General features: G+C 45.6%; 1 protein-coding gene across 3 annotated transcripts in view; it reads right to left on the reverse strand.

The window, feature by feature from the left end:
- GHR (growth hormone receptor) overlaps nt 1–15,291 on the reverse strand; it is a 120,589-nt gene that overhangs the window by 10,705 nt on the left and 94,593 nt on the right. For all 3 annotated transcript variants that reach the window (XM_035100740.3, XM_035100741.3, XM_035100739.3), the window contains exons 3-6: nt 3,569–3,710; nt 2,907–3,064; nt 1,944–2,122; nt 355–517 (exon numbers count right to left, since the gene is read on the reverse strand). In XM_035100740.3, coding sequence (XP_034956631.3) covers nt 355–517; nt 1,944–2,122; nt 2,907–3,064; nt 3,569–3,710 — 642 coding nt within the window. The remainder of the gene's footprint in view (nt 1–354; nt 518–1,943; nt 2,123–2,906; nt 3,065–3,568; nt 3,711–15,291) is intronic.

Raw genomic sequence — 15,291 nt, forward strand, 5'->3', positions numbered from 1 at the left:
GCCGCAGCGTCAGCCAATCAACACCAGCCATTGAGGCAGTAACCAATAACACGGCCAATCGCTGCTGACAGCAGCAGCAACCAATCAAACGTCCACCCTATGCACTATCCATATATAACACGACCCCCACTTTTTAGCATAATTTTTAAAGAAATAATACCCTAGTCTTACACACGGAAAAGTACGGTATTTGTTTTGGGGTGTGCCATGACAGTGGCAGGCTTTGGAGCCTGAGAGGTGCTGCTTCAGAAGCCCACCCTGGCACACATATCATGTCTGCAGTGAAGCCGGGGCATAGAAGTTGGGCATGAAGTGGAGATATTTCAAATAAGATCTCTTTTCCACCCCACTTACCTTCGTCGCATGGCACCTGGCCTGCGGAGCCAAAAGATACGTAGAGGATGTCACTGAAGTCGCCATAAATTTCAGACACCCCTTGCGCCCGGACCCGTATCTCGTAATCGCGGCACGTCTTCAAAGCATATACCGGAAAGACTGTGGCTCCCTTTGGCTCCAGCTGGAAAAATAAACAGAGCGGTTTTCTGAGCAGTCTCACGAGCAAGGCTGCTCTTTGCACATAAGCAAAACACTTATGGGGGGGGGAGTCTTAGAATTACAGATTCACAGAACTGTAGAGTTCGAAGGCACCCTAGGGTCATCTAGACCAACCCCCTGCAATGCAGGAATCTCAGCTAAAGCATCCATGACAGATGGCTATCCAACTTCTGCTTGAAGCAGAGTCCACAACCTCCCGAGGGAGTTCGGCACTCAGCTGTAAGCAGCACTGAATTCAGGGGAGCTCATTCCAATAATGGCTATTATTACTATTATTATGGTCTGGGTTTGAAAAGGCACTGAATGGTACACAACTTGAATCTGATTTAAAGAATTAATAAGGGCCATAATCTTCAGTTAATATGCTGCAATTAAAAAAGGAGACAATGGACTGAAATGAATTTACATCTCTAAACAAATCGTTAGTAATTTTAAAGTCATATGGTTACTTGAATAATGCATTAGAAACGCATTAAAGCCCAACTGAGACTGAAGCGGCTGCAATTAAAGCCACCCATGACAGTTTAAAATAAGAGGCAATGCAGGGAGTAGATGAACAAGTACTGCAACGAAAAGGAGAAAATATTAACAATGGCACTGAGAATCAATAATATAGGAAAGCTGTTGGGACAAAACAATTAAGGGAAACTTACCTATTTCACTGAAAGTTCAATGTAGATAAGATGCGCCAACATTTGCAGCACAATCTTAATCACATCTACTCAGAAGTAAGCCCTATTGAACTCAGCGAGGCTTATTCCAAGGTCTGTTAGGCCTGGATCTTAGGGTTTAAATAAGCTTTCCTTAACAAGTGTTGGGTTTATTTATTCTTTATGTGTGTGTTTTTATCCTGCTCCGTCAGGTAGCACCATTGTCTGCATCCTTTGCGATAACTGAGTAAATGAACGACATCAAATCTGCAGAAACTAGAAGCTGCCGAAAACTCCAGTTGGTGCTGTGCTGTCCTTGGACCAAGGAGGGACACTGATCCACAGCTGGCTGTGGTGGGTAACCTTTTTTGGTCCAGGGGCCACACTAGACTCCAAGGGCCACATGCTGGTGGCCAAAGAAGTGTGCGTGTGGCCAAAGAAATGGCCATACCACGCTTTTGCACACCACCCACCCAGCCCAGGGCACACATGTGGAAATCTGGGTAGGATTTGAACTTGCAGCTCCAGAGCCAATCTCAGGACAGCAGAAACATACACCATCTACTCCACTGTGCAGAGCCCCAATTTAGTTGGAGGGTTTCTGTTCCTTTTTTTGCACCCCTGCTGCCACCCGATTCTCAAGCGGTCTTCAGGGGCCACAGGAAACCACTTCAGGGGCTGGGTCAGGGGTTAGCCACCCCTAAACATTACAGTCTCTGGGGCTTCTAGTACACATACCTCCCTCCACTCTGTCTCGTTGACTTCTTTGTACTGCAGCTGGTAGTGGAGGGTGATCCATCCATTCTGAACGTCTGCGGAGGGTGGAGGCTTCCAGGTGACCTGGATATCGGTATAGATGCCTATTGGGCTGGTGTTCAAAACAGTCCAGTTGAGTCCGACGGGAGGGTCTGGTATGACTGTGAATTAAAACGCATTTTTACCCCAACGAGTACAGATCATTTTTTGAAATTTCTCGAAATCCAATGACAGAAGGGAGTTGTGTTGCTTTTTTAAAAACAACAACAACAACAACAACAAAGCATTCCCAGTAGGTCCACAGAGTAGGACCATTCCTGTGACTGATAGCCCAATGCTGATGGACACTTGTTCATTGTTAGTGTCAAAGGGCCCTACGCACTGTTAGAAACTTAAGATATTTAAACTAGGCACCAAATGGCTCCGTAAACCGCCAAAACAGAATGTCTAGTTGCCATTTTGGGGAAAGAAAGATGGCTCTAAAGTTTTATTTTTCAAATGATGGACTGACTGTGACTGATTCTCACATTAAAAATCCGGCTAGTTCAGATGACAACCTTGAGAGAGGTTAAGAACTTTGAGAACCTAAAGAAGAAGAGCCACTTTATCCAGTCCATTGCTTAGCTAAGGCCGCTGGGGCAAACCGTGCCAGATCTGGCCATGGTGACGTATGCTGCAGTTGCATCTCATCTGGAGTACTGTGACAAGCTGGTGCCCTCTAGATGTTTCGGAGCATGACTCCCACCCCCAGATCCTAGTGCCCCAATAAATCAAATAATAAGTTCAATTAAACAGCTGCCCTTACGCGATCCTCAAAATCAGCTTCCTGGGGCAACACGCTCACTTCTGCCTAATGGTAGGGCTAGGCGCTGCTTCAAACTAATATGCAAATTAACCTTTGGTTACAAGGCTGCAATGGAAGCAGAGCATGTAGCAGAAACATACCTAGGTCCTCCACGCGGAAACATACTTCGTCACATGTCTTGTTTCCATCAACTAGCCTGATACAATAAGGAACCCAAATGGAGGTGTAGGTTTTGTTGAAATAACAGCTGTTTTCACCGGCGGTTACATAATCGGGACACTCTTTCCATTCGCTCTGCCTAGAAGGATAGGAAGAAAGAACTGTGAAAAAATAAGGATATTATGCGCATCCTCCCCCCCTTTAAGAAAAGAGTGGCTAGATTGGGTTTGGAGCAGATTGATTGATTGACTGATAAAAGGTTATAAAGCAGAAGACCACCTGTATGTGACTTTGCAAAAAATAACAACCACAAAAAACACAGCAACAATCCCAAACCCTTGAAACCTTATTAACACATGTAGTGGATGTATTGATAATTCAGTGTTTTCACATTACAGCTATATGTTTTAATATGCTTACTGATGACAGGGTGCTTGCTATCAACGTGCCTGTTTTTATGAATGGTCACTGTTAATACTGTAATTATTGTCGTCCGTACTTTTCCTCATGAGATTCAGGGGTCTTGGAGATCCCTTGGTGTGAAGAACTCCTCCCCCCTTCCCACTTTCATAACCTTCATCCAGATACTTGTTTCTGGTGCTATAACACGGAACACACATTTTAGACAGTAATTCCTCCGTACTTTTCTAGGTTCCTTTTCGAATACAGCAATTGCAGGGTTCTGGCAGCTGTTAAATGGGGGAAGTTGCCATTACTCCAGTAACATGAAAAGGTTTCCAGTTCAGGTGACCGGCACTTAAGGATCTGTGGTTTTCCTGATGAAGCTGTATGTAAAAAGTGGGGAGGGAGAAAGAAAAGGAAAGAGTGAATATATTTTCAAAGAGATCAAATACAGCAATCGAGGGATTAAAATAGCAACGCAGACTCCAAACTAAAATTTATGTCCCCGTGCCATGTCATTCCCCTCACATATTGGCACCACAAAGAGGCATAGCCACAAATAGGCCTGCTTTGTAGCATATTGATTGTGATATGTGCAGATGCTCAAAACATTCCATCTCTCATACCAGCTACCGCCACAAGGTTTCCTCCATATGCTTTGAATGTGGTTCTCATCATGCCTGACCATAGCTGCCAAGTTCTCCCATTTTTAAAGGGAAATTCCCTTATGCTGAATAGGCTTCCTCGCGAGAAAAGGGAAAAATTGACAACTATGTACCTGACCACTGGCCATATTGGCTGAGGCTGTTGGGAGATGCAGTCCAACAATATCTGGAGGCAACCAGGTTGTGGGATGATGTTCTATACAACGCCGCCCCATGTTCCTGAGTTTAAATATTTCTAGGCTGGCTTTCTGGACAAAGCCCTCACCAGACAGCTCACATGAGAAGAACCGTAACATACAATGCTATATTCAAACAAACCAGCATCCTAAAAAAATTCACAGCCTAGTATTTGCAGTGAAAAGTTTCTCAACCTTTTATTGCCTTTCCCCATTCAGGACTTTCTCATCAGACCCACCCTCCAGACTTATTTTTTATTTTAGGTTTATTCTGTACTTAACACAACAATAGTACATTAGCGGTAGATTTATTCTGTGGTGCTTCCACAAATGCCACCACCTTATTACTGTCTGAAGGGGCTACAGCACAACCAAAGTGGGGCAACTTCCTACCCCCAAACATTTGTGGCATGAAAAGTTACAGGATTTCAACAGAAAGTTACAGGACATGCAACAACGTGTCCCCCTGGAAGCTTTTGCAAGCACAAAACAGTATTGAAAGCAGGGTCATTGTATGACTACCCCAGTAGTATCATGAGCAAAAACCATCGCAAATGGCCAAGGAAAGGACATCTGGAGTGGTCCTGGGTGATGACATGAGACAGGGCATTCTCACTGGTGTCACCTCACCTATGAAGCTCCCTCTCAAGTAATATTCAGCCTATCTCTACTGTAGAGGAAGTTTAGGACTCCTGCTGTCAACTTCTGTACTGCAGAGTTGCATTTGGCTTCCCAAGTTTCATGCTGTGCTGGCCTGGTTTCACAGAGGTGCAGTGTCACGGTTTTATAGCATTGTATTAGGGTTGGCTATGCCATAATTGCCAAGGAGTGGAAAAGAACACAGCGATGATCCCAAGATAACCTTCAGAGAGAAGGTGACACACTGGCTTTCTGAATTATGTCGGCTAAGCGCACAATTATTCGGTGCTACTGAACTGGCACCAGATGCTTTGCAGCTTGTCCAGAGTGCAAGCCACAGCTAAAACCCATGGCCATAATAAAACAACAACAACAAAGAAGCAGGCTCGGATGGTTTTTGCCGGGATTCTGTCCTTGGGATCACAATGGCTACATAAACCGCGAATCCCCCGGGACATTCTGAGCAGCCTTAATTTGTAAGTGGCAGCACACCAGAGAGGTCCTGGAAAAAGCTGTCCTTTTGCTTTGTTTTTCCCAGACTATTTTTATTTATTCATTTACATCTTTTTAACCCTTCCCAACTGGGATGCTGTTGCACTCTGTATGTCCTATGATGTGGTACCAGACGTGGTGCCATTAGATGGCACTTTGCAAATACAGTGGCACCTCTGGTTGTGCACGCTTCTGGTTATGAGCTCTGCTAACCCGGAAGTAGCTGCTCCTGGTTGCAAACTTTGCCCTGGGATGCGGAAATGGCGCGCTGGAGGCGTGCGCACAACAGCAGGCCCCATTAGCAAAAGCGCGCCTCAGGATAAGAACAGTTTCAGCTTAAGAACGGACCTCCGGAACGAATTAAGTTTGTAACCAGAGGTACCACTGTAAAGCCTTATTTCACTTTTGATTCCCACATGCCAAAGCAGGTTGCCTCTTAAGTATTCACACAGTGAGTCAATCAATTAACCCTCCTGTTACCTATAGAGCAGGTATCACCAACCTTCTCAGACCCAAACATGCATTTGTTGACCTATTTTTTAACTCTTTACTGTACATTTGCCTCACGGAAGTACTCCTGTTGCAACCTTCCTTGGTTCAGGGGGACCCACCAGTTGAAGACCAGTTGAAGACCAGTGCTCTAGACCATGGACAGTTAATCTGCGGCTGGCTGGAATATTTGCCAGAACACAACTTCTGTCATCCCTGACCATTGCTCCTGTTGGTTGCAGGGAGCTGTAAACCAATGACATCTGGAGGGCAAATGGCCCTCTGCCATTTTGTGAAACAAACAAGAGAAATGGCAAGGAAATGGTAAAAAGAAAAGAATATGGATAGAAAAACACAGCCGTTTCCTGTAGCCCTAAGTTTTCCAAAGCCTTTCTTTCTGCATCAGTTTATGCAACTGCAAATCATGGGCCTCAGTTTTTTTAAAAAAAGATGTAGTTGATGATTATGTATTAATAGGTAAAGGTACCCCTGACCGTTAGGTCCAGTCATGGATGACTCTGGGGTTGCGGCGCTCATCTCGCTTTATTGGCCGAGGGAGCCAGCGTACAGCTTCCAGGTCATGTGGCCAGCATGACTAAGCCGCTTCTGGCGAAACAGAGCAGCACATGGAAATGCCGTTTACCTTCCCGCCGGAATGGTACCTATTTATCTACCGGTACTTGCACTTTGATGTGCTTTTGAACTGCTAGGTAGGCAGGAGCTGGGACCGAGCAATGGGAGCTCACCCCATTGTGGGGATTCGAACCGCCAACCTTCTGATCGGCAAGCCCTGGGGCTCTGTGGTTTAGACCACAGCACCACCCGTGTCCCAATGTAGTTTGTCCCAAAGAGGGGTAAAGAATTGGTTTGCATACTACCCTGGGTCAACTCTTCATACGAGCGTTCAGCCTCCTGCTCACGAGGAGACTCTCTGGAGCCCAAAGAGGATGTCCTCTTTGGACTCTGGGGAAGGTGTCACAAGCTGGAGGAGCAGCGGCACCCTCCCCATTTATGCACATTTTACTTATGTACGCAGGGCTCCACACAACCCCTGTGTAAATGGGTAGTCTCCTGTACTTTTGATATTCTATTGTTATTCTACTGGAGTTTAGCATACACTAAGATGTGTGTGCGTGAATTTTTCAAGGAAATTTTAATTCACCGAGGGTAGTAAAAATGCCAACCAAAAAACCAACCTCAGAGCAGTAGCAGGCAGGTTTGAAACTGAGGGGCCGCTGCTCAGTGGTAGAGTATTTGCAATGCGTGCCAAAGGTCCCAGGTTTAGTCTTCAGCATCCACAGGTAAGGCTGGGAGAGAACCCTGCCTGAAGGAGAGCCACTGCCAGCCAGTGAACTAGATGGACAAATGGCCTGATTTTTTTGTATCTTATGTCCCTATGCATGTTAATCGATGCTACGGTATTATACCCAGCTACGCTAGGTGGCAGCAAATATTTGCAGTGGTTGCCATAAAATGGGGCAGGGGACACAAATATACCTTGCGGAGAAGGAGATGACAAGCAGGACCAGGAGCATGCAGCAGGAGATTAATAATTGCTTAGCACAGGTATGGTACGTTCACCAAACCAGGTGGCTCTTTCGTGATGCAACTGGTTTACATCACAGACTTTCAAACCGAGCAACTGAACATTCTAGGCCACCCAGCCAGCCAATCGGTGTCAGTGGCCTTTCTGCCGCAAGGGCAGCCTTGTGTAGATTAAATCACATGCTGTGGTATGTTAGCTGGGTCATTCGCCCAAGGGCGGCTAATATATTTTGTCTGCATTTTGTCAAGGCGGATCAGGAAGTCATGGGCCAAACCCCACAATTTTGAGCTTTGGCAAACATCTGGAATTTTTCACACACACACACACTCACTCACTTAGAGACTTGGAACATACTTCAATGGTAATATGATGATACCAAATCTGCTTAGAGTTTCTCTCCAGATCTTGGATTGGTTGCACAACTTTTCCCAACAAAGCAGTTCCAAATTTATTCTGTTTTCCCCAGCACGAAGCTAAATATTTAGGCTCACTAATTTCCAAGATCATACAGGGCAACCAAAGCAGTTTCTGTGCCAAAACTGGGCCTGAACCCCAAGGATCTAGAAAGGTTTCCGCCAAGAGTGCCGAGATCTGGTTCATGACTACCCATTCAAGAACCTTGCCCAAGAAGGAGAGATTGGCAACTGGCCGGTAGTTACTTAGTTCCAATTTGTTCTATTTTGCTATGGAAGATTTCAGCATATCAACAAAACTAGTGCAGCAACTACCAACAAAACTCCTGCCTCATGTTTTGGGGACCCAGATGACAACAGATCTCACAAGGGCACACATGACGGAGAAACATTAGGTCTCCCTCCCAGCCCCCAAAAGGTTCAATCTAAGGTAAATATTTAATCTAAGGTAAATATTCGTTAATGCAACTGGCTTTCTTATTGTGGTTATATAGACGTATCAAATGAAAGCCAAGCAAACAGTACAAAGTGACATTGTGAATTGGTTTATTTGGTTGTAATAAAATCTCAAAGCGATTTGAAAAAAGATAAAACTTAAAAAGCGCTTTACAAAGAGAATGGAACCATGAACTGCAAGCAATCCGAAACAGTGAGCAAAATGAACGTTAGAGCTGGTGAGCAAAAGGGCACAAGAAGCCCAGCCATTAAAAATACAAGCAGCTATGGAGGCTACAGAAAACCCTCTGCCTTATTCCCAATGATGGGTGTGGTTATGGTAAACCAGATCTGATGTAAGTTCAAGAATTCTCGAGCTGGAACCTAGGCAGGATTGAGCTGATAAGCCAGATAAGCAGGTACCACATGATACCAGAGTTGCTGTTGTCAGGATTTCTTAAAGATATTGGCCCTAGACAAGAGACAGAGGTTGCGGTTCATTTGTTGATGTCTGCCAGGGTTTAAATAGCACAAGGCTCGAAGGGTTTGGAAACCCCAACTTTTACATCATGGGGAAATGAAACCTCAGTGCAGAATCTCCAGGTTGTTGTTGTTGTTGTTGTTGTTGTTGTTGTTGTTTTTAAGTAGGTAGCTGGATTGGGAAGGACCTTGGAAAGTTGTCAGTAGTCTGAAAAGATGGTACAGGGATGGATAAATCGATGACCTGACTTCGAATAAGGCAGCTTCCTCTGTTCCATGTGTATGGTATAACCAGGGTAAGGGGGAAACTCCGGACACAAACCCCTTAACTTCAAGATTTCTCTGAAACAAGCCTTCTCATGAGATTTCCCGTTATTATGAGCGCATAGTTATATTATTTCTTGGCATAGATCCCCTTGTTTCTTTGTCCCTGGCACGAACTAGTTATGTGAAAGGGAAGACTGAAAACCAAAGATAAGTTTTAAACACAGGAAAAGGCTGGGATTGGAATCTGTTGTCACAGTCATTTATGGGGGGAAAATCCATATATGTAATTCACTGGGTCATGCTGACCTCGTTTAGCATGATTTTGTTTAGAACAATCAGAAGGATGATCAACATTGTCAGATAATGGGACCTTTGGACAACAATGTCAGAGGCAAGAGTGGAAGCCAACAACCAAAGAACAGGCTGGCTAATTCAAATGAGTACGCAAAATTCAGGCCAGCCTCACTTCCAGCTGTTTTTCTTGAGTTTTGTTGCCCCCCCCTTGGGGTCACAGTATTACAGTGACTGCTGAAGCCACACAGCTGGCAGAATTTCCTTGTTTGGTTTCAGACTCGGGGGTTGGCAACCTTTTTGGAGCAGCAAGCACATTTCGAATGGTAAGGAGGTGCTGCAGGCACCAGTCACAAAAACGGCTGCCATGGCGGTGTGGTATCACATGACATAACTGCTGGGAGGGGCATGCTGGTCCTGATTATGAAGACCACCCAATATTGAAGAAGAAGAAGAAGAGTTTGGATTTGATATCCCACTTTAACACCACCCGAAGGAGTCTCAAAGCGGCTAACATTCTCCTTTCCCTTCCTCCGCCACAACAAACACTCTGTGAGGTGAGTGGGGCTGAGAGACTTCAAAAAGTGTGACTAGCCCAAGGTCACCCAGCAGCTGCATGGGGAGGAACGGAGACGCGAATCCGGTTCACCAGATTACAAGTCTACCGCTCTTAACCACTACACCACACTGGCTCTCATATTGATTCCTCTCTGTCTCTGTTTCTCTCTCACACACACAACAATGCAGTTACTGTCTGGTAGTGACAGGGAGCATCCCCCAGCACTGGGAAAAAAGGCACAAGGTGGCCACATCATACTTATTGTCCCTTGCACACACAGCACACTCATGTATGCCTTGCACATATATGAGACATGCATCTCTCTCTCATACATGCTCATACACTGCACTGTGATGGCTGGGACTTGGGCTCGAACTCGGAGACGGAGGAATCGCAGCCAGGGACATCGGCTGAACCTACTCTGGGGCCTGTTCCTGAAGAGCCTCAGTCTGCTCAGGTTCCCCTGCAACAAGCACCAGCTGGGCCGAGTCAGGGGCCTGAGCCTGTCCTGGCTCCAGGTGCTGAGAATACCTCATTGCCGACAGCTGACCCACTACCGGCTGGGTCAGGAGAGGCTAAGGCGACTCCTAGGTCCAGTAACCCTCCGGCGTCTTCCGAGCTGCAGAGACTCAGGGCTGAGAAGAGGCGAGACCTGAGTACTCGCAGGAGGAGTGCTCGCCTTCAGGCAAGGCAGGGTGATCAGTCATTGGGGGATCGGGACTGGCCATTACCTCGTCAGAGATAAAAGGCGGTCAGACCCTGCCCCAGGTTGTGGGTCCAACATTGCTGCTTGCCAGGTCCTGCCTGTGTTCCTGCTCCTGATCTCGCCTAGTTTCTTGCACTGCACTCTGCCTCAGCTTCATCGGACTGACCCCTCGTTGATTCCTTAGACTTCGGACTGGCCCTGGACCTCGCCTCTTGGATTACCCTTGGACCAGTACATGCACTTACACCCAGCCACACATCTATTCCCTCTCTCTCTGAACATGTGCATTGCTCTCTTGTCAGTATCAATGCTCCGTTAACTGCTGTACGGTGAAGGCAGATTTGCACGATTTGTGACTCCCCAAGCTGAATGCCATCCACCAGCTATGCATTGTGGCGCACCAAATGATTGCCTCACACAGGGAATAAAATTAGGAGGCTTCTTTGTGGCTCAAAATGTCACCTTGCATGGCTGATGGGCTTTGTTTGTCTCGATGTCTCACGTAACCTGTGCAGGCCTAGGGCTGCAATTTGAAAAGGTCTGATCTCATTCAACAAATCTCTCCCCGCAGCCACCTCCAATTATTTGCACAGCTATCCATCTACCATTGCTAGATGAGATTTTAGTGGCATGGATGGAGCTTCAAAGGGGGAAATTGCTTCCAATTCAATCAGCTTCAATCAATGAATCTCCTTTATTGGCACAGAAAAAGTGCATCGTATAAATGGATCGGAATACAACACAGTTAATGAAACATAGTAGGAGATACTTTAGGATAAAACTGTCCAGAAATCGTGAGGTATGAAAATGGCTCTTAGGACCAATGGGGATGTAATTTCATAGCATCGCTCAAAATCTTGCCACATTTTCCACAATGTCATTACTACAATTGTTCAGCAGATAAGACACCCAGGAATAGTCAGTGCAATAAATCCCCTCCTTCAATAAGGGGGCCAAATACTTACCATATATTTTTTGCATAAATTGGGCAATAAAGAAAATATGTGTGATGGATTCAACCTATATTGTGCCACAAGGGCAGTATCTTTCAGAGTTTGGGATTTCCAAGAATCAAAAACTCTTGCAAAACTGCAGAGGGAAAGATGTTAAATCTTGCAAAGGAAAGAGCTCTGCGCAGGTGGCAATCGTAAAGCTAGTGTAAATATGGAGTGCCCTGGCCAAACGAGGGTGGAAATCCCAATCCCAATGGGGAACAGGGTTTATTGGCTGCACTGCAAAAGGTTTGGAATTCAATCTCTAGGATTCTGCACTTGATTGTCCAGAATGCTTCCAATTGTGGCACCCAGGTGGCGCTGTGGGTTAAACCACAGAGTCTAGGGCTTGCTGATCAGAAGGTCGGCGGTTCGAATCCCTGAGATGGGGTGAGCTCCCGTTGCTTGGTCCCAGCTCTTGCCCACCTAGCAGTTTGAAAGCACATCAAAGTGCAAGTAGATAAATAGGGACCGCTCCGGTGGGAAGGTAAACGGTGTTTCCGTGCGCTGCTCTGGTTCGCCAGAAGCAGCTTTGTCATGCTGGCCACATGACCCGGAAGCTGTCTGCAGACAAACACTGGCTCCCTCGGCCTATAGAGCAAGATGAGCGCCGCAACCCCAGAGTCGGACACGACTGGACCTGATGGTCAGGGGCCCCTTTACCTTTTTAAGCAGCGACTAGAGTGATAGGCCACAGGTTCTGATTTTGCTCTCAATGCAAGCTAGCCATTTGGAGTGGTGGGATTCTGCTAGCATGTGGAAAGTTAAAGAAGACCAATTGGACATGAAATGTAGGTGGAGCCAGAATTTTACAGTGGTGAGCTACGCTTTGGTTCCAGCAGCTCTTGACGAGTTTCCAGACACATGGTTGCCTATGGCACACAATTCGGCAGCTCCTGGATTTTGCGCAGAAATTTGGATTGGATGCATTCCGACGACAGGTTAACTGCACCAATCCATAATGGGATGCCATACAGGAGTTTTGGGGCTACTTTGGCGTTAGAGACCTTTAGCACAGCTGGGACGAATGGATCCCCCCTGTTAAAGAAGAAATGGGTGATAGCCAGAGCTAGAGTATCCGCTCCGTTAAGTGCGAGCTTACAATGGTATTTCCAAGAAGCGTTATTTTGGAAGTGGATGCCTAGGTATTTGAAGTTTTTAACCTGTTCCAATGTGTTTCCACTGATCTCCCACCTATGAGGATTCCAAGATCTTGAGAAAACAAGAACTTTAGATTTTGCGAAGTTCAGTTCCAGTCTGTTGGCTTCCATTTTTTTATGAAGCCGGGTTGTGTGTCCGTGTGCTCTTAGTACGTACTGCCAAAAGGGCAACTTCATGCCCAACAATTCCCAGGAAACAAAAAAAATGTCCATGGTATAATGAGCTGCATTCACTTTGTTTACCTTCCTTTGGTAAGCACCTTCAAGAGGGTATTTGTGCTAAGGTTTGGGCTTTTTCAAACAAGGTGCCAGATGCAATCCGCTTTGCACCATTTTGCAGCCAGAAACAATTTGTGAGAGCAGAAATGAGTTGCAATTGTAGCCTATCCTATATTGATCTTTCTGACTGCATTGTTGTCTCCCCTGACACACACTTCCTTGCTTCCTCTTTGCGTTTTAGTTTTAAGGACCTTTTCTTGCTGCTTCTCTTGTTGGCTTGGATTCATCATTCTATCACTTTTTGGCCTCGAAAGACAGCCTTGAGAAGAAAACATGCTAGAGCAGCCTTCACCAACCTGTTGCTTTGGAGCACAACTCCCTTCAGCCCCAGCTGTAGTCCAAAACACCCAGAGGATGCAAGGCTAGCCAAGGCTGCCCTCGTGTATGGCATCCGTCCGATGTTGCAGGCAGCATCAACAGAGAAGCGATGGTCTTATTAGCACAAAAGACTGCGAAGTTTTCAGATTAAACAGAGCATCACATTAGCCAGTGATTTAATTAACCGGAAGGAACAGCACGTACAATGTGGGATAATGAATGCTGTGAGCTTAAGCCTTCATCCTGATTTGTAAACCAAGGAGTAAACAAGTGATTTATTGGTGGGAAAGGTCCATATTCAGCTCAGCGGTAGAGATCTGGCTTTAGGTTAAACCCCTGGCACTCCAGCTAGAGTTGGGAGAGTCCCCTTTTCTGAAACCCTGGAGAACCTCTGCCAGTCAGTGTAGACCATACTGAGCTACATAGGCCAATGGTCTGAGTCGGGATAAGGCAGCTTCCTATGTTCTTACTGCTGCTTTTGCCTGCCTCCTACGATCTCTTCCCAAACTTGGGTCTCCAGCTGTTTTGAGACTACAATTCCCATCATCCCCGACCACTGCTCCTGCTAGCTAGGGGTGATGGGAGTTGTAGTCCAACAATAGCTGGAGCCCCTTGTTTGGGAAACCCTGATCTATACAGTGCTAGGGAAACCCTGGTTTAAGAAATACCAGCCTATCAGTAACACGGGGTGGGCTTTGCATATACTACTACCACCACCAAAACTCATTTGCACTTCCACTTCTCCTCTAGAATTAAGAAAGGAAAAGGCACTTGTGGAGGTGAGATGCACACATTTCTTCAATGTCTGAAGCTCTCACAGGCTTTTTTATGTTGCAATGGAGAGTTCATATGTGTAACCTTCTGCCCTGCTTTGTCACAAATATTCAGTTTCTCAAAAATGCATTTTTATGATGCTACTGATCAATTGCCTGAATGGTTGGAGGATCGATGAATGGCTATAATTCCATTCAAACGGGGACAGTTCAAAACTTTCCTGCCATACATACGATGCTCACCTCAAATACAAGGCGGCACATGTATTCTTCCGCGGCTGTCAAAGGAGTGAACATTATCAGTGCTTAACAGGGAGCAATGGCACTACAAAAATGGCTGGGGAATGGTTTCTAAACCATCTAAATAACACAAGCTAATTTTGCAGCACTTACTGCAATTGTGCTTTTCTGTGAAACTTCACTTCCAGATATTACAAATTGCTTTTGAGTTATTTTAGATTGCAAAGATGTTTAGCATTTATTTTGCTCTGGAATTTATTTCCACATGTTCTAGGATCAAGAAACCTCTTCGAACTCTATGATTCTATGAATTCTATGAATGTGTGAAGGATGGCAGGCATGAGTGGAACACACAGGGACAAAGACATAGTGGGCAGAGAGATACGAATAATATAGTATTTTGAAGAAAACGAATTGCAGTGGAAGAGAAACAGCACTGATTGCGTCAAGCACAGGTCGGAATAAAAATTGCTGCTTTCTTACATTCCTTATGTATGGTTCAACATCTTTCTACCTTTATGGTGTAATTGTCACATGTGCTGCAGACTGCCTCTTCCTTCCTTCCTTTCTCAGAGTTTGAACTATTAAGGCTGGTAAGAGATTTTCCCCAGATGCAAAAAAAATAAAAATAAAAACCACTTCCAAAAAATTTGTCACTGTAGTTTTTATTCCTAGCGTTTACACACCAGGGGGTGGAATCACCCTTGTGACATTATTTCTATTATTACAACAGCTTATATAATGATGCTCTAGGTTACTGTAGGTCCTAGGATGTTGGCAAGGCCCACACTTCGTTATATGAGCTAGGAAACCGAACTGCGGAGTAAACCTGGATGGAGTCCCAACAGCACAGGCCGAAGGGCACACGATGTAACATTCTTAGAACAGCAGGGAAATGCTGACAGATTGGTCTTCACCTGGCTGCAGAAAGCAGCCACAAGGTGTGTGCCCGTTCCCAGTGCCCCGTCTTCTTTTAGATATTGCTGAGCAAGCAATTTCCAAGCACTGTCCATGCTTTGCCTCCCTGACAAAGCTCAGCAAAAC

Source organism: Zootoca vivipara, chromosome 10 (assembly GCF_965207765.1).
Source record: "Zootoca vivipara chromosome 10, rZooViv2.hap1.1, whole genome shotgun sequence".
NCBI classification, from domain to species: Eukaryota; Metazoa; Chordata; class Lepidosauria; order Squamata; family Lacertidae; genus Zootoca; species Zootoca vivipara.